Source organism: Glycine soja, chromosome 18 (genome assembly GCF_004193775.1).
Source record: "Glycine soja cultivar W05 chromosome 18, ASM419377v2, whole genome shotgun sequence".
Taxonomy (NCBI): Eukaryota; Viridiplantae; Streptophyta; class Magnoliopsida; order Fabales; family Fabaceae; genus Glycine; species Glycine soja.
The window spans coordinates 7,095,483-7,115,713 of NC_041019.1; the positions used below are offsets into that span (position 1 = coordinate 7,095,483).

The following is a 20,231-nucleotide window of genomic DNA, read 5'->3' on the forward strand; positions in this document are numbered from 1 at the left end:
AAATCCTCTAATCACGTTAAAATTGCTCTCAACGTTAAAACTTGGGAGTAACAACAAAGATCACAAAAAATATTTTTTGGTCAAGGAACTTATTTACATTCATTTTTCCATATTTGGACCAAATAAAAAAAAAAAAACAAAATTTGTATAGGAACAGAAAACTTAATTAGTACCAACAAAAAAGAAAAAAAGATAAGAGATTTTAATCTTTCTACTGGTTCAATTTGCATGATGCATTTCCTAGAAGTGTATCCAAACTATTCACATTACACAATCCTTTCCTTCGATATAGTTCAAACTACCAGTCACCAGACATGAAAGCTTAGTATCAACAGAAAAATACCAGTAGATTTTAATCTTACTTCTGGTTCCATTTACATGATACATGCCCAAATTTGTCACCAAACTACAAACACTACACAATCCTTCAAACAGACTACAATGACAAAATCTGATGAAATAAATTCCTCAACTACACACAAATAAATGTTCCTCTCACATTCAAGAGCTGCACAAACTGCTACAAATTTCAAATCTCATACAGGGTTCTCACCAGGCAGATAAGAAGGAGAACCACCCTCAACCTGGTTCTTTTTCCTTTGGAAGATGCCACTAATATTTGGCAAGAGGGTTTTCTTTGAAACTGAAACCTTCTCCTTTTCAAACTTTTTCACCTCCACCATTGTACGAGGAGGATTCTGCTTTTGAATCCTATAGTGCTGAGGAGACGATTCTGTTGACACCTGTGTTTCAGCCAGAATTCGAGATGCAGCTTCTGCGGCCCTCTTCTGCTCCCTCTCGCGCCATCTTCGAAGCTCACTCTCCACTGCCCTTTTCGCTGCTTCAGCCATTTCAGCCTTTTTCAAAGCCTCCTGGGTTGCAGTCTTTATATCCTCAATCTCCTTTTGAGTTGTCTCCAACCTTTTGAGAGCCTCATTTTCACTAGCCTTCACAGCTTCAACCTGTGCCTTGGCAGCAGCCACTTTCATATCTGCTAATTTATCAGACTCCTCAACTTTATGGCTTAGCGAGTCAAACTCCTCCTTTGAGATCGTAATCACAGCACCAGATTCAGATGTTGATGCACGTGCAGCAGTAGTCCTTTCGGTTAAAATCGTAATCTGGTCAAGAGCACTTTTCTCAGCTGCTTTTGCTGCTTCTGCTTCTTCCAGCGCCACTTTAAGATTTTTTTCTGCTTCTTCTAATGCAAGCATGGTAACTTCAACTTCCTTCTTTAATTCTGCTGTCCTGTTCTTCATATCTTCTGCTTCCCGCCTTGCATTTTCAGTTTCAGATGTCAGCTGGCTAAGTGTCAAGATCATTTCCTCAGATGCACCTCTAACTTTAGATTCTTCTGCCATGCAGGCTTCAAGCTCAGACTTGCATTTGCGGAGCTTGACATGCAGATTCCCCACAATGGATTCAGTCTCAGATTCTTTGTCCTGCAATTCAGAATGTTCTCTTTTTACATTCTCCAGTTCTACCTTAAGAGATTCCACCAAGCTTCTAAGAGAGCTTTCCTCATCTGCTACTTTCTGCAAAGACTCCTTAGCATCATCTAGCTCCAAAGTGACACTTTTCACGGAGTCCAAGTCCGATGTTCTTTTATTTTCCATTTCCTTTTGCAGCGTCCCAATTTCAGACATTGTCTCTGCCAGCTGCATTTCAAGATTTTTGGCAAGCTCGGGACTGAATTCCTTCTTTAAAGCAAGCAATTTCTTTTCAGATTGTTCCAAGGTAGCTTTATATGATTGTCTTAGAACATCTTTCTCAGCTAAAATCATTGTTTGCTGTTGCTGTGCTACAATAGAAGCAAGCTTTGCTTGCTCAATTGACTCCTTTACAGCTGAAATTTCTTTAGAAAGCTCAGATGCTCTTTCTGTGTTTTCCTTTGATGCATCTCCAGCTTCTGCTGCTAGCTTGAAAGCAGACTTTTTTGCATCCAAGGATGAATCATACTCTTGCCGAGTCTTGCTCAGTGCTTGCTTTGCAGCATCAAGTTCTGTCATGACAGATGCATACCTTTTAACAGCAGCTTCTAACTCTTCCTTCCAAGCAACATTTGTTCCATCAGGGACACCATACTTTTCTTCCGTAAGCTGTTTTGCCTGACTCTTGGCAGCTTCTGTTGCCTCAATTGCCAACTCCCTAGAATCGCTGATAACTTTTATCTTTTGTGTCAGATCCTCAACTGTCCTTTTAGCCCTTTCAAGCTCCACAAGAGCTTGAGCCTTAGTAGTTTCAGCATTCTTTACTTGTTCCCTTAACTTGTTCAGCTCTTTTTGGGCAACATGAAGTTGTGTCTCCTTGGCCAAAACTCTCTAGTAAAAGAACAAACTTGTAAATTGAAAAAAGACAGTACAATCAAAGCTAACCTTGAAAGAAGGAAATAGAAAATAACTATCAGATAACTCAATTTAGTGGTCAGAAGTTAGAACAGCTTGTGTTACTAGAACAACTTAAGTGGTGTCCAATTAAAACAGATATTCCTATCTATGGCAATTCATTATCTAAAATGGTGGATGGAGATTTACATAATGTTACATGGAAATTGTAATGTTACCTTAACTCTTAAGTACATTGAAACCTGTACCTATTCATACATGCACAAGATATTCCCTCTTAAATTATGAACATCACATCATCTTGTATTTTAAAAATATCTAAACAAAACAAAGTATAACAATGTAGTTTTAATATCCTTCAACCATGAACATTGTTGAGAGTTGAGACACCCTGAAAATCTTGTTTCTGATTCCCATATGATATATATGTGCATACTATTTTGTGTAAAAAAAAGACCATTTTAGGAACCTGATTTATCCTACAAACCATTTACATGGTCAAACTGAGAATGATTATCACTTAAATAAAAGCTAAAATTGTTGAAAATGCTGTCAGAAGAGTTAAAGTAATTAAAACTGAAAGGTTATTGCTAACATGGTAAGATTTACCATAAGATGTATGACATATACTCTTAAATAGAACAAACGTTCAATTTGTTAAAAAAAAAAATGCACAAGATCTTCACGTTTCAGGGGGAAAATGATGAGAAAAGGCAAAATTCAATATGACATTATATTCTTGATTTTAAAAGTAAAATGTTAGACCCATGAGTGCAAGGATGACACCATGGAAAATGTTGAGAATGTTTATGCTATCAGGCTGCAGCATAACAGAATTTTGACGTGGCAGTGAGAAGAAGAGGAAATGAAGTGTTCCAGGATGTGTGTGTGTGAGTGTGTAAGGGGAAGAACCTTCTTTGGACATACAGGTTTTGGGTCATTTGGTCATAGAGGTTTTCTATAGGTTTCTGACTTCTGACTTATTATATTGAAGTTTTTCTATAGAAAGAGGGAGGATAGTAGGATGCACTTGTATACAGAGCCTTCTTCTGGAACTGATACCATATTTTTATCAGTACAGAGAAAATTTCCAGAGTTATTTAATAAAATTCAATCTGCATTTTCAAGTCCTATGACAAGGACAACAAGTATGCACTGTTAACAGAGTCAAGTGTCTCCTTGCATGATGAAAGAAACTCGGGACAATATAATAATGTAAAACTTTATTAAGTAAACTGCGTAACTATCTGCTCCATCCAATGCATATTATTAATCCTTCATTAAGGTTTTTATTTTACTTTTATGTTAAAGGATTAAATAGACTACCTTGAAAATTATTATGCTATACCATGCAACTTTCAATGTTGTCTTGCACCATGGGATTTGTGATTAAGAACAAGTGCAAATATAAAAATGACAATTACCTCAGCAGAATAAGGTTTTGCCTTCTTAAAGATAGGTTTTTCACCAGAGAAAGCACCTTCACCAAATAGAGAGACAGCATCTTTAACAGACTGAAAAGGTGGGCTGGTGTCAATCTCTCCAACCTCAGGTTTTGGATTAGGAGACTCAGTAGCACTTTGCCGGATTTTTGCTACCATCGTGTCTTGTAATATTAAGAAGTTTGAAACCAACCTGTCATAAACAATAAGTTACAAGAAAGAAATTAAAAAAAAAGTATTATCATCATAAACTAGTAAATTATAAATATCAAACTTAAAAACAACTCCATGTTTCAAAAATCTCTAGTCAAAACATACAGGAAGACCACTATCAAGTTAAAGAAACAACACTCCAGATACCAAAAATCTATTACAATGACTTTGTGGCAAACACGGGATCATTCTCCCACCAAAAACATATTGTTGTGCAGTATCAAGAATCAAGAGACATGATAGAACCCTAAAACCAGTAATACTACTGGCCTTAGGTACATTGAAACAGTAAGATTCTTCCTCAAAACTACTTTTGACCTATCAAATATCAATAGCTTATTTTGGATTAATGTCGAACAGCCTCCAAGATTCCAGAATACCTTTCAATTACATCAACTACGAACCTTCAAAAACAACATAATCCTCACACAACAACCAAATTCTATCCACACAACAACACCCTCAATGCATAAGCATAAACCCACCAAAGAATTAAGTATATTGTAAAATTAACAATGCATGTTAAGGACCCTTCTGCAGTGCAAATTAGTCTCCAAACACAAAATGCAAAAACTGCAGGCAATTCAAACTTGGCATGCAAAAAAATAGTACCAAAACACTTCAAATTCTACTCTATTTTTTTTTACAAAGGGTTTTTCAGTCCAAACTACCCCCTTCAGAATAAAAAGATCAACAAATTCTTTTAAAAAAAATTGAATTTCTATTTTCCAAAATATGAACAGAAGTTTGTCCAACCTACACGCCAGAGTGAAGAACACTGCAAACTAAAAGCCCCTCAAGTCGGTCAAAACGACCCGAAAACGACATAAAAACATCATCAAACGCCGCAAACAGGACACGAATTGAAACGACAACCAACGAAGCAAAAAAGCAAAAAGAACGACAAAAACAAACGAAACTGAAAGTAGCTTCTCCAGACAAATTCGCAAAACAACAACAACAACAACAACAACAACAACAACAAAACCCCAAATACTCCAAAGCCCAGAATCCCGAAATCATCAAAGTCTCCACCTTCACAAAATTCACAAAAAAATAAAATAAAACTCACCTTCTAAGGCTTCTTCACAAAGCTGACTCTGAAAACTTTTCAACACGTAAATAAAATCTCCGATATTGCAACTCTTTAGAGAGAGAAAAAGGTGTTAGAGAGAGAAAGTGATGGGTGGGTTTGAAAAATCCGAAAGCTGTTCGAGACAAATTTTTTGTTTCAGCTGTAGTCAAGTTCAAAGAGATGAGAGTGCGTAATCCCGTGCGCCCGTTCGTATTTGAAGCTCTCCCTTTCTGTTTCAGAGTGTTGTACTCTTGTGCCTTTTTTACCAAATGACTCTTTTATCCTTTCAATACAAAGAAAATTACGTGTTGGCGTAGTGCGAGGATTAGCCACGTCATCGGTGACACCGTCCAAGAAAACACCCTCGGGTGACGATGAGTCGATGACCCCATGTAAGAAAACGAAAGAGATGGTGAAAGAAAGAAATGTTGGATTGGACAGCAAAAAGGCAAATTCTTTTAAATTTTTTTCCGTTCCTTGTTTCTCTGAGTTTGTCTCCAATAATTGATAGAAATTTATTGATGGTAAAAAAAAGTACCAGAAAATTAAACAAATAAAGCTACAATTCTTACAGATGTTAATTCTATAAAAAAATTAATTCTTTTTATAAATTAAGTCTACTATAAAATTAATTTTTGACTCAGTCACACTTAATCAATTAATTCTTTTTTTTAAGTATATGTTCCACAAAACTTAAATTTAGGTCCACTCATAATTTTAGCATGTTTAAAGTTATTAAAATTGGTTCCACTCGATAAATTAGGGTGAATTAAGTCTTTAATTCAATACTCGAATTTTTTTTTATTGTATGTTGTTTGATAATTGATGTATAATATAAATAATTTTATTTTGTATTTTGTTTGATGTGTTTATGTATTGGATAAAATAATATAAATTTTATTATAATATCTTTATGTATTATGCAATGTTTGATTTGCACTAAAAAAAGATACAAAATAAGATTTTGAAACTTTTTAAACTATTTTGTTATTTAACAAAATTTATTATCATGCTTTAATAATATTTATAATTTATTAATATTGTGATATATTTTAAAACATTATTTTAGACTTATTGTTAATAAAAAAATTATAATTTATTAATTATGTTGATATTTTAATTCAGACTAGTCTCACCTTTCTTGCTCATTTCAATTCTTTTTTTTTTCATTTTTATTATTTTTTATTTTTTTGAGCTAGGGTTGAAACTGGCTCAGAGCGACCTGGCCCAACTTGCAAGTAAAGGAATGGGTTGGAAAATCCTAGGTGCATTAGTTTGCGGTGTTCTTCACTCTGGTGTGTAGGTTGGAAAATCCTAGGCCTAGGGCCTGGTCTAGGCCACCACAAGGTCAGGACGATGGCGGCGGCAACACGACAGCGCGACGTGGCCTTATCAAAGTTGTCCAAAAGGAAGAAAAAAACATATCGAGAAGAAGGAAGATGACGATGAAAATATTTGAATAAATTAACAATAAAAAAAAAAGAAATAATGAGCAAAAAAGAAACAATAACGGTACATATAGTTCTCGCTTACGGTCAAGGTATCCACTAGCAAGCTAAAGTGAAACAAACCAGTATAAAAAAGAAAGAAAGAATGAAAAACGAAAGAAAAGAAGAGGGGAAGGAAGAGCGAAGAGAGTGACACAGATCCCCGCCAATAGCAAAAAGTAACAAATAATGACAAAAAGTATAAAAAAAAGAAAAAATGTGTGGAATAATAAAAAGTCGGAAAATAAAAATAATATTGTATTTTTAATTTTACTATACACTAGACAAAAGATTGTATGAGAGTTTAGTGAATTAAAGTTTTTTGGTATTTATCCCGTCCATCATTCTTCATTTAGTATTGTCCTTTGGCTATTTTTAAAATCAAATATTGGATAGGTATTTTTATAGTGCACTATAAATTTAATTTCTGTTATATGTGATATTTTAATACAATAAGTTATTCACGAGAGTAAAGTTGTCTGTAATCTCACACAATCTAATTAGATGGAAAGAGATTGAGTAGGACCCGTAATATTTTTGATTGTATTGCGAAAGTAGACAAAATGAACATTAGCTGGTTGATGAACTGCTTGCTAGGGTTTCTTTTATAGTTTATAGTTTTTTGTATTCTTTTTGAATTGGGGGCTCCTTGGGTGCCGAAAGGCGAAAGCTTACATGATAGCATGATAAATACAATTCATACATCGCTTTCTGGTTATTGATGGAGCTATTGTGGGGTTTGGATAGTGCCACATTGACCTACAATTGGATTTTATAGGACGTTGAACCCTATTGTATATTTGCAGTTCCATTGTTATTTATTGTATCTTTCTACAACTCGTTATCATGAGCATGTCCTCAAAAATTAATTACACTAAATACTATGTCCCATGATTTTGTTATTATGATTTTTCCTTTGCTTTCTGTTTTCGCTTAAATTATGTACAGCTCGAAAAATATGTAAAAAGATCAAGAGCGTCCCTTTGTTTCCGCATTAAAAATGTTATCAAATATTTTTTTCATGCAAAAATTAATATTTGATAACTTGGAAATTATATGTAAAGATGAAATTAAAAAATAAAAGAAAATGAAAGGTACATTTGAGATGATTGATTTTAAAGAAACTATTAAAAAGAAAAAGAAATCTCTCAAAAATGTTGCTTTAAAATAATTCTTTCTCAAAATAGATTAATTAAATAATCACTTATACTGTGTACAAGAAGTTGATTTAAATAGTATATATTTGTTTTCTTAAATAAAGTTTTAAGTTTAAACATTATATAAGAAATATGTTAAAAATTTAATTACACGTACGAGATATTTTTTACTTGAATAAGACCACCTTTTGTAAGAAAACATTTTTAAATTGATCTCTATGAGATATGCTAAATGTTTGAGATAAATTGTTGACTTAGACTGAGCTTTAGTGGGAGTTGATTGAGATCTTATGACCTGTGTTGATGTTTCAGTTAGACGTGAAAATGAGTGAATACTTGTTTAAAAAAAACATTTTAACACTAAAATTTGTAATTTTTTTTAAAATATTACACTATATTTCATTTGAGAAATGATACTTGTATAATAAATTATAAAAATAAAATATACAACTAAGAGAAAAAAGAAAAAAAAATGAATTTCAAATAAAATAAATGATAAGATAGAGGAAAAAGATAAACACAAAATACAATATGACATAAATTGTTGTACAACATCTACAACTTGTTTTACATGACCCTTAAATATTTATCTTATATAATGAGGTTGATAATACTTATAAGGGTTGAATTCTTCGTCGCTCTTGAGATTAATAAATTGCCTATTTTGGTAAAACGATAGAGTGACTTTTTTCATAGAGTAACTTTATTTTTTTATTATTCATTACATATCTTAAGCACGTATATTTGAATGTTAACTTCACTCAAGACATTAAACTCTGGGCCAAAGCATCTTAAACCAGGAAAACCCATCATGTGGGTGAGCGCAGTAAGCCCAATTTATAATATGAACTAAAAACAAAAAACAAAATACACTCCTATGGTTTTCTGAATGTGTATTGTGAAATTGTACTTATATATATCATTGTAAGAAGTAAATTACGTAGATGAGAGGTTTAACCATTACCCTACCAAATCAACCCCACAATACTATATTTGATGAGGTCTGTAAGAGCAAGACGTATAAAATTCAGTAGCGCACGTTGAGGCACATAAACGGGGGAAACAGTGCAGCATTGACATTTGACACAGCACATGACCACTCATTGAGTTGTCAAATTGGTTTGGTTTAGTATAGTCAGCAATGATGTATGTGGCAAGTGGTAACCTCATGCATCATGGTCGTGGTGGTGTTAGTTCATGTTGTTGTGGTGGATTCAAGTCGTAAGCATGACTACATTGAAAGAAAAAAATACAGCTTAATTAAGTGTTATTGAAGTACTTGTCATATATAAGTTCTTCTCATTTAAGTGTGTACAAAAAAGTTTATATTATAAATAAGGTTAAACTTTTTATTGAAAAAAAATTGATAGAATTGAGAACTACTCGTAATATTATTAATTGGGCAATAATGATATGATAGGATTGTGGACAGAATCTTATTTAGAGATGACCTAAATCACAAACAATTTGTGAGATTTTTCTAAAATTTTACTTTTATAAAAATATGTCTATTAGAGATTGTATCATTTTATGGAAATGTGTCTTCTTTTATGAATGGATATGTTTCTTTGAAGAATTGTCATATTTCACTAAAAGTTATTATGTGTCTCTTCACAGGATTATATCTCTTAACAAAAATAGATAAGCATGTCTGTAAATAGAAATAGTCTACATGCAAGAAAGGATAACAACACAAAAATCAATTAATTCTTTGCATTAAAACCATTTTTTTTCTCGTGTTTTTTAATGGAAAAATAACATTTTTTCTCTTATGCATAGAGAGATATTTGAAATTAACATTTTATTAAATAAGTTAAGTCTATTTAAGTCTCAGATAGAATACTAATATCTCATTAGTTTGAGTGAAATTAAATTTAAATTCCTTAAATAGGATTTTAAATTTAAACTTTATAGATAAAAAAAATATAATTAAGTGACAATGAATGTCAACTCATTTTAATGGATTTTAGACCATTAGGACATTCAAACAATACTTGCTCAAAACTTGATACCATATCACCATCATAATATACAACAACAATAACTCCCTCATCTTTAACCCACTTATATGCTGAAATATCAAGACAATGCAATGAGTTGCCTTAGACCAATTGTATTTATTAATATCTTGTATTGTTCTCTCACGAGTCAAAATACATGGTTCATATTGCATTGAGCTCTATAAGGACATTGTTGGCTTATCAAATCGGCATAAATATGGTTGCTAAATTGCAATATAAAACATTAAATTTTACTTTTTAAAAAACTTAAAACATTTTTTTTAGAAAAAAAACTACGAAATCATGATTCCATTATGTTAATTAGCACAATGAAATTATGATTTTGTTATACAATATGGGGGTGAGAATAAAGTTGAAAAACAAAAGCATATTTATGTTGCATATATGTGGAAAAAATCAAATAAAACAACATAATCATGAATCTGTTGCGTTATTTGGGAGGTGAAAAAATAACATTGAAAACATAATTTTTTTGTACAAGTGTACAATGAAACATACTTCCATTGGTATTTTTTTTCACCCCCCAATTGTACAACGAAAATATGATTTCGTTGTGTAATTTTTCAAGGGGGACTTTTGGAATATGAGTAAAACACACCCACATGGGTAGTGCTATCAGTAAAAGTGGTAGTACCAATAGTAATACCCTTGATTGGGCTATTTGAAAGTTAGTAGTGGAAGAAGCTAATTTGTGTTACTTCATCTTGGGCATTGCTACGCACACCAAGCGAAATTGTTGGTACATTTAGTAATTTTACGATTTTTCCATTTTACCCTTTCGTAAAAGGAATACGGATCAGCTGATTCGTAAGCCTCATACTGATCCATAAGCCACTAGAGATCGAACCTGTGACTTTCAAGTTATTAACATGACTCTCTAAGCAACTAAGCTAATAGACCAATTATATTATAAAATAAATAATGTTGTTATATATAACACTAAAATTTTTAATATATATTTAATGTCCATGTAAATTTAAATAATAAATTTTGTGATAATTAATTTTGATATAACTTATACAAATTATTTAATCCGTATATTATTTTATAAATAAAAAATATTTTCTATTAAAAAAATTAATTTATTAATAAATTAAAAAAACATATTTTTGAATTAAAAAAAAACTTACGAATCACATAATCTGTATAAGGTATACAAATTATGTAATCCGTAAAAATGAAAAACACTTAAAGGCATTTTTGAAATTTTGTTTTAATACGGGATGCACAAACAATATGCTTGGTGCACATAGCAAAAGTCTTGAGCTGTTTCTGCTGATGAAGTAGCCTAGTAGCCTCTTGGGAGTTGCTACGTGCACCCAACATTATTGCTGGGGCACCCAACAAACAGTGAAGTGGCAAAATTGCCCTTCAATAATTCTTCTTCCGGAAGAAGTATTTCCGGAAACTTTTCGGAAAAGGGTTTTTCGGAAAGTTTCCGGAAAAAAACTTCTTCCGGAAGAAGAATTTGTGAATTCCGGAAGTACCCACAAACTACTTCCGGAAGAACGTCATCCGGAAGTTTCCGGAAGAACCTTCTTCCGGAAGTTAACTTTTTTTTAAAAAAAAAATTATTTGATAATATAATTTACTTTTAATGGATAAACTAAATTATAAAATAATTAATATTATTATACATAAATAATTAAATAATTAGTGAACGTATGTAATGACGAAATAAGAATTTTCATTTTATAATAATAAGTAAAAATAAAATAATATTTAATGCATATGTAATGACGATTTTGCCCTTGTGTAATTTTCTTTAAATTAACGCGTACACGCTTCTTTCTACTGCGCTTTCGCTTTCTTCGCTTCTTTTTACTGCCTTTCGCTTTCTTCTCTGCTTTGTTTCTTCCGGTTGCTTGCTGTTCTTTCGGTGGTCCCTTTTGCAGTTTCCATTGGTGGTCCCGTGAAGTATTTGGAGATTCGGTGGTCCCGTGTTCGGTATTTGAAGTTTTGTTAGTGGCTGTTCTTCCTATTTTGTCAGAGGTACGCTTTTATGGGTATTTTTTTTCTTTTCCGGCTAGTTTTTAGAGAAGAAAAACAGTAAAAAAAAGTATATCCGGAAGAAATTTTAGGCACTGAGGCCTATTCCGGAAGAAGTTCTTCCGGAAAACACTTCTGGAAGCACTTCTTCCGGAATGGGCCTCAGTAACTTCCGGAAGACATATATATATATATATATATATATATATATATATATATATATATATATATATATATATTTCTGTTTTATAATTTTTTTTATTTCTGTTTTATATATGTTGTGGATTATTGATTTAATTAGGTATAATGGTATAATATTAAATGATTTAGGTAACTTAAATGTATAATGGTACAAAAATGTTTTATTAGTTGTTTATTATAGTGATAAGTTTAGTTTAAGTAAATAATGTAGTTATAAATTTAGAATATATTTGTATTAGTTGTTAGTTAATAAGTAGTCAATTTATCGATGTGGTTATATGATAATTTTAATATAGTCGTGTATGATGCATATGTGCTATTAATATGTTTGTTATTTAAGGTGTAGTAAATTTTTGGATGTGGTTATATGATAATTTGAATGTACTTGTGTATGATGCATATGTCCTTAAGATGGACGAAGATCAATGGAGGTATGACTTTGCGATGTCATAAGAAGTTCATATGGATTATGATTATGATAATCAAGAAGAATGTGGAGTGAATGAACCACATGTCGATTGTTCAAATGCTTTTAATACATCTCAGGTAATCATAGATAATTTGAGTCATTGGTTGAATTGATGGTTTGTATGAAAATTAATATGTTAGGGTTGCGTTGTAGGTATTCGCTACTCGAGATGATGTTTTGCAATGGGCTCGAACAGTTGCCCATGAAAATGGATTTGTTGCAGTGATTATGAGATCTTACACAGAGACCGGTAGCAGGGGAAGAAGTTCATTTGTGTTAATTGGGTGTGAAAGGAGTGGTACGTACAAGTGTAGAAATAAAGAATTCGTTAGAAAAGACACCGGGAGTAGGAAATGTGGTTGTCCCTTCAGGCTTCGTGGGAAACCAGTGCATGGAGGGGAAGGTTGGATGGTGAAGTTGATCTGTGGGATTCATAATCATGAATTGGCGAAGTCCTTAGTTGGACATCCATACGCCGGACGATTGACTAAGGAAGAAAAGAAAATTATTGCTGATATGACAAAGTCGATGGTGAAACCGAAAAACATCTTGCTAACGTTGAAGGAACACAATGCCGACAGTTACACCACGATAAAGCAAATTTACAATGCAAGAAGTGCATATCGTTCTTCAATAAGAGGAGCTGATACCGAAATGCAGCATCTGATGAAGCTTCTCGAACGTGATCAATACATTCATTGGCATAGATTGAAGGATGAAGTTGTGGTGCGTGATCTGTTTTGGTGTCACCTAGATGCAGTAAAGTTATGCAATGCATGTCATCTGGTGTTTTTTATAGACAATACCTACAAAATAAACAGGTACAGACTCCCACTACTTGACTTTGTTGGAGTGACACCAACGACGATGACATTCTCTGCTGGGTTTGCATATCTGGAGGCTGAGCGTGTTAATAATATTGTATGGGCTTTGGAACGATTTCGATGCCTATTTTTAAGACACGATCGCCTCCCTCTTGTTATTGTCACTGACAGAGACCTAGCACTGATGAATGCAGTGAAAACTGTGTTTCCCGAGTCTACTAATTTGTTGTGCAGGTTTCATATCGATAAGAATGTGAAGGCGAAGTGCAAATCTTTAATCGGGGAAAAAAATGCGTGGGACTATGTAATGGATAGCTGGGGTACTTTGGTTGATTGTCCGTCCGAATACGAGTTTCATGAGTCACATCAGAAGTTTCAAGTTGCTTGTTCGCCTTGGCCGATGTTCGTTGACTATGTTAACGACACATGGATTATCCCCCACAAGGAAAAATTTATTACGGCATGGACGAATAAGGTCATGCACCTAGGCAACACAACAACAAACAGGTATTAACAACTGATTTTATTTGTTAGTAACGATTAGTATTAAATGGTATTTAATTGTTGTATATTTTAATGTTTGTTGTGTATTTTAAATGTAAGGTTGAATCAGCTCATTGGGCTCTCAAAAGAGTACTACAAAATAGCGTTGGAGACCTATGTAGTGTTTGGGATGCCATGAACAACATGATCACGCTGCAACACGTCGAAATTAAAGCATCCTTTGAAACCAGTACGCATGTGGTTGGCCATGTATTTAAAAAACCTTATACAAGAGGCTTCTTGGGATGGTTTCGAAGGATGCTTTAAATCAGATTGCTTCTGAGATTGACCGTCTACGTTATCTCGGCAACAATCTCTCTTCTTGTGGTTGTGTGATGAGAAGCACGCACGGGCTTCCTTGTGCATGTGAGCTTTCTAGGTATACTGCTGGCAGCATCCCATTGGAGTCAGTCCATCTTTTTTGGAGGAGACTTTGCTTTTCAGACCAAGGGTTATGTGAGACGGAAGTCACCATCAAGGAAGAAATAGAGGTCATATCTAAAAGGTTTGATGAACTTGATGTGACTGGCAAAGTAACTCTGAAGAGTAAACTTCGAGAAATTGCATACCCTGATCATAACTCTATGTGCCCTCCTCCGTCAAAGGTGAACACTAAAGGTGCACCGAAGAAACCGATGAAAAGAAGTCAAACATCCACAAAGCGTGATCCGTCTTACTGGGAGTATGTTGATGCTTTTCATTCTGTTCAAAGCAGCAACTCTCCAGTGAAACGAAGTGCATCATGTTCTCAACCGCGTCAGCCAACAAGGATCATCCCGATGTTGGATCAATTTGCGTCATTCTTTCAAGGTTTCATTCGTGACGTTGTGGATGTGAAAGCGGACGGTAACTGTGGATATCGGTCCATTGCCGCTTTATTAGGTATGGGGGAAGATTCGTGGCCGTTAGTGCGTAATGAATTGCTTAAAGAACTTGGGAGGTGGTCGCATGAGTACATGAACCTCTTCGGTGGCACAGAGAGATTTGAACAATTAAAGTTGTCCCTACTTATTGATGGCTTTTCAAAGGTATGTTTTTAGGTTATTTTTTTAATAACAATGTTTAAATTACTTACATGTGTATGTTTGGTTCATTCAGGTTAGTGTGGACAAGTGGATGGATATAACAGACATGGGATATGTGATTGCTTCACGGTATAACGTAATCCTTGTATCGTTGTCCCAATAACAAAGCATGACATTTTTGCCTCTTAGAAGTCAACCACCACCTGACTCTTCTGGCCACCGCATCATATGTGTCGGTCACGTGTTTGGAAATCATTTTGTTCAGGTACATTGAATATAGTTAGTGTAACAATTATGCAATGACTTCGCTGGTTCGTTTGGCACGGTCAGCGCATGATATAATGTTTGTTCATGTACAACAGGTTTATTTGAAAGACCATTGTCCGTTGCCGCCTCCAGCGCTGTTGTGGTCAAGCAATTGTTATTCTCAGGCAAAGCAGTGAGCAATTCCATATATTAGTAGAATGCAACAATACACAAGCTTGATGTCATTCAAAACACACTATGTAGACCTAAATGAAGACTAAACATGCATTGTTTATGTAATTGTATTCATTATGCGATATAATTTGTTGTAACCCGTTATTAACCAATTAATATTATCAAGTACTCGTTTGGTTAAGCAAGGAAATTGTTGGTCCAACAAAAATCATTTACGCGTGCAGCATACATCATTGTCATAATTGACAACACATAATGACATGCATGCGTATTATAGTTTGAGCGCGACAACACATTGGCTGACTTCAGTACACATTTTGAAACTAGCAGTTGTTCGACAACACATTGGCTGACTTGACTACACATTAGTGACAACACATTGGCTGACTTGACTACACATTTACGCGTGTCTATTTTTTTGTAAACAAAGTTAAACAAAGGCTCGGTCACAACCATCTATATATATGGCAGACTAGGCTACTAAATCACACATTATCTTGCTTTCAAATAATCTCCCAACTGATACACAAACAATGGCATTTCTAGGAGAAACTAGCAGTCAGACGATTGTCAACTCAAGGTTGGCTTTCATTTATCCAAATGGATCGATTATTCACAATGATACTGGGGTTTACTTCCAAACTTCAACTCCGGTGCCCATTCGAGTACCAAATAGGTGTGATTTTGCAAGCCTAAAAACCAGAATACACAATACCCTTCAGCTATTCGACAAACAATTTTAGGATGAAATTCACTACCGGAAGCCATTCACCGATACAGGTAACCAAATTCGCTTTGAGTGTATGAAATTGATAAATGATGACGATGTCAACACAATGTTAATGTGTAATGATCAATTTTCTTGTGTTGGTCCGATTGAGTTATTATGCACCGTTGGAAGAACAGCAGATGGAATAATAAACTTACTTGAACGCACTATGTCTCGTATTCATGACGCGATCCTGTATTACAACGGGAAATGGAACATGCCACCGCAGAACAAATTTGTTGGATGCGCGTTCACAGGAAAAAATCCTAAGAAATTTCAAATTCCTTCAACATGTACCATCGATGAACTGAAGAATTTAATCAAGCAAGTTGCACCTAAAGGGATTCCCCCTCTTGAAATTCACGAATCACAAACGGTAAGACGATTGTTTTTCTGCCAACCAGCTCGATTTGAGTATTCAGATACGGTTATAAAATATGAAATAAATGAGCTGATCACCAACAAAGAACTACTGAAGGTGTTAGTAAAATCTAACTACTGGAAAAAATATGGACCAATAGAAATTTTAGCTGTCTTTACTAAATATGTTGAAGACGAGGTCAGTGGGACGTCGCTAAACAATTGAATGTGATGTTTAATTTTTTGTTTTTTCGTTGATGTAACCTTTATTTGTTTACAGCGTGTTTAATTCCCATAATAAAGTTGAATGTGTTGTTTCAGTGGTCCAAAAAATTAATTGTTAAAAGGGTTCATTTCTTACTTTTTTGGATCTGGAGGCTTTGTTTTGACGTGTTAGTTGATGGAACCGGGGAACGGGACTATTTTTTTTGGGTTCTTTGACGTCCAAACATGAGAAATGACCGCCCTCCATTGTCTCAGGGCACTGGCACACCCACGCAAAAAAATGCCAAACATGGATCCTTGAACATGGAAAAATGGTTCATTTCCTACTTTTTTGGATTTTGAGGCTTTGTTTTCACGTGTTAGTTGACGGAACCGGGGAACGAAACTATTTTTTTTGGGTTCTTTGACGTCCAAACATGAGAAATGGCCGCCCTCCATTGTCTCAGGGCACTGGCACACCCACGCAAAAAAATCCCAAACATGGGTACTTGAACATGGAAAAAGGGTTCATTTCCTACTTTTTTGGATTTTGAGGCTTTGTTTTCACATGTTAGTTGACGAAACCGGGGAACGGGACTATTTTTTTTGGGTTCTTTGACGTCCAAACATGAGAAATGGCCGCCCTCCATTGTCTCAGGGCACTGGCACACCCACGCAAAAAAATCCCAAACATGGGTACTTGAACATGGAAAAAGGGTTCATTTCCTACTTTTTTGGATTTTGAGGCTTTGTTTTCACGTATTAGTTGACAGAACCGGGGAACGGGACTATTGTTTTTGGGTTCTTTGACGTCCAAACATGAGAAATGGCTGCCCTCCATTGTCTCAGGGCACTGGCACACCCACGCAAAAAAATCCCAAACATGGGTACTTGAACATGGAAAAAGGGTTCATTTCCTACTTTTTTGGATTTTGAGGCTTTGTTTTCACGTATTAGTTGACGGAACCGGGGAACGAGACTATTTTTTTTGGGTTCTTTGACGTCTAAACATGAGAAATGGCCGCCCTCCATTGTCTCAGGGCACTGTCACTCCCACACAAAAAAATCCCAAACATGGGTACTTGAACATGGAAAAAGGGTTCATTTATGTAATTCTTACAAACAAAACTCATGATTCTAAAAACTTATGTTTTTTATGTAATTCTTACAAACATGGAAAAAGGGTTCATTTATGTAATTCTTATAAACATGGGTACTTGAACATGGAAAAAGGGTTCACTTATAAATTATTAATCATTTTAAAAACTTTTATTTTTTATGTAATTCTTACAAACAAAAGTCATGATTCTAGGTTCCCTTTTTTTAAAAATAAATTTAAAAGAACCGTAAACTTCGCTTAATGACCACAAACAATCGGAATAACAAACTATATTATAAAATAATAAACTGTGCAAAACACGTCAACTATATTAAACAAAACTGTAATAATTACAAATATTCATGTCAACTATAACACAACAAAATAAATACAATGATCAATGTTCCGTGCGGCGTCTCTGACGAGCCCTGACCGTCCCGTCAGCACTGGGTCCCCCTCTCGCGATCGTCAGACAGTCTTGCATAATGTCATATAACTCTGTGCCTGCAGTGACTATCCTAAGGTTGAGCACACGCTCCAATCTCTGTGCAATCGCCTCATATCCCTCGTAATCATCCTGTCAAAATCATTAAAAACATTTATTATGAAATTCAAAATAAACAACAACTCATAAAACATTAAACGCGCAAATAATCTTACCACATGTGGAGGGGGGTCAAATGCCACTGGAACCTGGGGGCTGGGCGGCTGTATGTAGTCCTCAGGGTCTGCAGCTGGTGCATCCCTCTGCTGGTCAGCTGCCTGGGTCGGTGTCATGAAAGGGTGAGATATGCGAAAAAACAACTCAATGTAATCCGCAGATACCTGCCCAAACACTAGACAAAGCTGACCCGCAGGTAGTAAGTGATCCGCAAACTCCATCCACATGTCATCTATCTGATCGTGTGACAATCGTGCACTAACAGGCGGCAGAGGGATGCTCTGGATGTAACCGAACTGGCGTACCACCCTCTCCGGTCGAACTGTGACGATCATAGGACCCCATCTGAGCTGACCCTGGAACGATGAAATCTCCTGAAACGCCCTAACACCCCGATGCTCCATTTATGGCAACCAGGACACATTTGTGACGGTCAAACCATCACAACGTGCCCTGTAGGGTGCTCCTGTGATGCCCTTCATGTGCGCCTTCGACGTCAACCACCGGGAAGCACGTGGGGACGTCTCCTGGTATGTATCGTTAGTCACGCGCTGGTGCACACTAGGGAAGTGCTCATAGATCTAGCACTACATAATAATTGAGGTTAACATAACATAAAAACATGTTTAAATCATAATCGAACCTAACATATTAATAAACACAAAATTTACCTGAAGTAGCGTCAAGTACCCCGCAAGCTGTCGGGTGGTGGTCCTACAAGCCTCATCTAACTGGTCATATATATGAACCAGCGCCGCAACCCCCCAAGCGTAACCACCACTATGAGCGAGGTCCCGGAAAGCGTCAAGGTGGACCACATGCACGTATGTTGCAATCTTATTAGCAAAAAGAGTGCAACCGACAAGGTGTACTAGATAAGCGCGAACAACGACAATCCACCGCCGGGCCTGACATCTGGCCTCATATATGTCTCGAACCCACCCTAATCGTACATATGCTCCACGTGTGAGTGCTGTCTCCGCTCTGGCCTCTTCCGCAGACACTTCCAGCAACTCCGTAAGCAAGAATCTGGCCTCCTCCGTAGAAAGGGCGTGGAAACTGTGCAAGGCGCCAGTGATGGGCAAATGTAGGATTGACGACACATCATCCAATGTGATCGTCAGCTCTCCTACAGGAAGGTGGAAGGTGCTAGTCTCACTGTGCCACCTCTCCACAAATGCGGATATAAGTCCAAGATCGCCAGTAATAACTGAACAATCTATCAGTGGACTTAATCCTGTGGCAGCCACCAGGCCTTCAATCTCAGGCACTGGCCTCCCAATCAGTGTCACCTTCCTCCCATGTGACACTAACTTCAAATCAGGACGTTCCTGATTTGAAGTACAAATTATACAATTATTAAAAAAAATTAATCATAAACAAATTAATAAACAATGACAAATAATTAACAAATTAAAATACCTGTCCACTCCACACGGCATGTGCAACATGCTCGGCAAATGATGTGAGCACTGACGGGTCTCGTGGACCACCAGGGAATCCCTCTGCAGCATCATCACCATCTGACCCCTCACCACTATCAGCACCCTGTGCGTCCACACGCATCTCAGGTGCCTCCGTAGGCTGCTCAGGGACATCATCAGTCATGTCAGCGATGTCCTTAGCCATATCACGTCCCTCCGCAGTCATCTGATGAACGCGTAGCCTACGGGATGAGGCAGTAGGCCTACGCCTCTCAGGAACATCAGCAACATCCTCATCAGCAGGTCTATCTCTGCCTACAACTCTACCTATCGCACGACCTAAACCTCGTGTTCTGGCCATGATCTGCAAATCATGTCGAACACGTATTATTTTCGGTCAAAATATACACAATTTTCTTTATAAAAAAACAACTTTATTTATAAACAAATAAGACTAACTTAAATCAAATTATTTTAAAACA

At 35.6% G+C, this 20,231-nt stretch overlaps 2 protein-coding genes across 2 annotated transcripts; both read right to left on the reverse strand.

The window, feature by feature from the left end:
• Positions 1–204: 204 nt before the first annotated feature.
• Positions 205–5,271, reverse strand: LOC114396379 (WEB family protein At5g55860-like). The gene is made up of 3 exons (XM_028358308.1): positions 5,073–5,271; positions 3,770–3,980; positions 205–2,321 (listed from the first exon to the last, which is right to left on the reverse strand). Exons 2-3 carry the CDS (start codon positions 3,944–3,946, stop codon positions 537–539), a joined length of 1,962 nt encoding a protein of 653 aa, XP_028214109.1. The 5' UTR covers positions 3,947–3,980; positions 5,073–5,271; the 3' UTR covers positions 205–536.
• Positions 5,272–18,045: 12,774 nt separating this feature from the next.
• LOC114394749 lies at positions 18,046–18,852 on the reverse strand. The gene is made up of 2 exons (XM_028356426.1): positions 18,325–18,852; positions 18,046–18,241 (listed from the first exon to the last, which is right to left on the reverse strand). Exons 1-2 carry the CDS (start codon positions 18,727–18,729, stop codon positions 18,062–18,064), a joined length of 585 nt encoding a protein of 194 aa, XP_028212227.1. The 5' UTR covers positions 18,730–18,852; the 3' UTR covers positions 18,046–18,061.
• Positions 18,853–20,231: the final 1,379 nt, after the last annotated feature.

Bases quoted from the DNA above. Each gene is read 5' to 3' on its own strand.
- LOC114396379 (XM_028358308.1), bottom strand. From the start codon at position 3,946: ATGGTAGCAAAAATCCGGCAAAGTGCTACTGAGTCTCCTAATCCAAAA. The intron at 2,322-3,769 runs GTAATTGTCATT...TTCTTTTACTAG, and splicing joins CAAAACCTTATTCTGCTGAG to AGAGTTTTGGCCAAGGAGAC.
- LOC114394749 (XM_028356426.1), bottom strand. From the start codon at position 18,729: ATGGAGCATCGGGGTGTTAGGGCGTTTCAGGAGATTTCATCGTTCCAG. The intron at 18,242-18,324 runs GTAAGATTATTT...TGATTTTGACAG, and splicing joins TTGACCCCCCTCCACATGTG to GATGATTACGAGGGATATGA.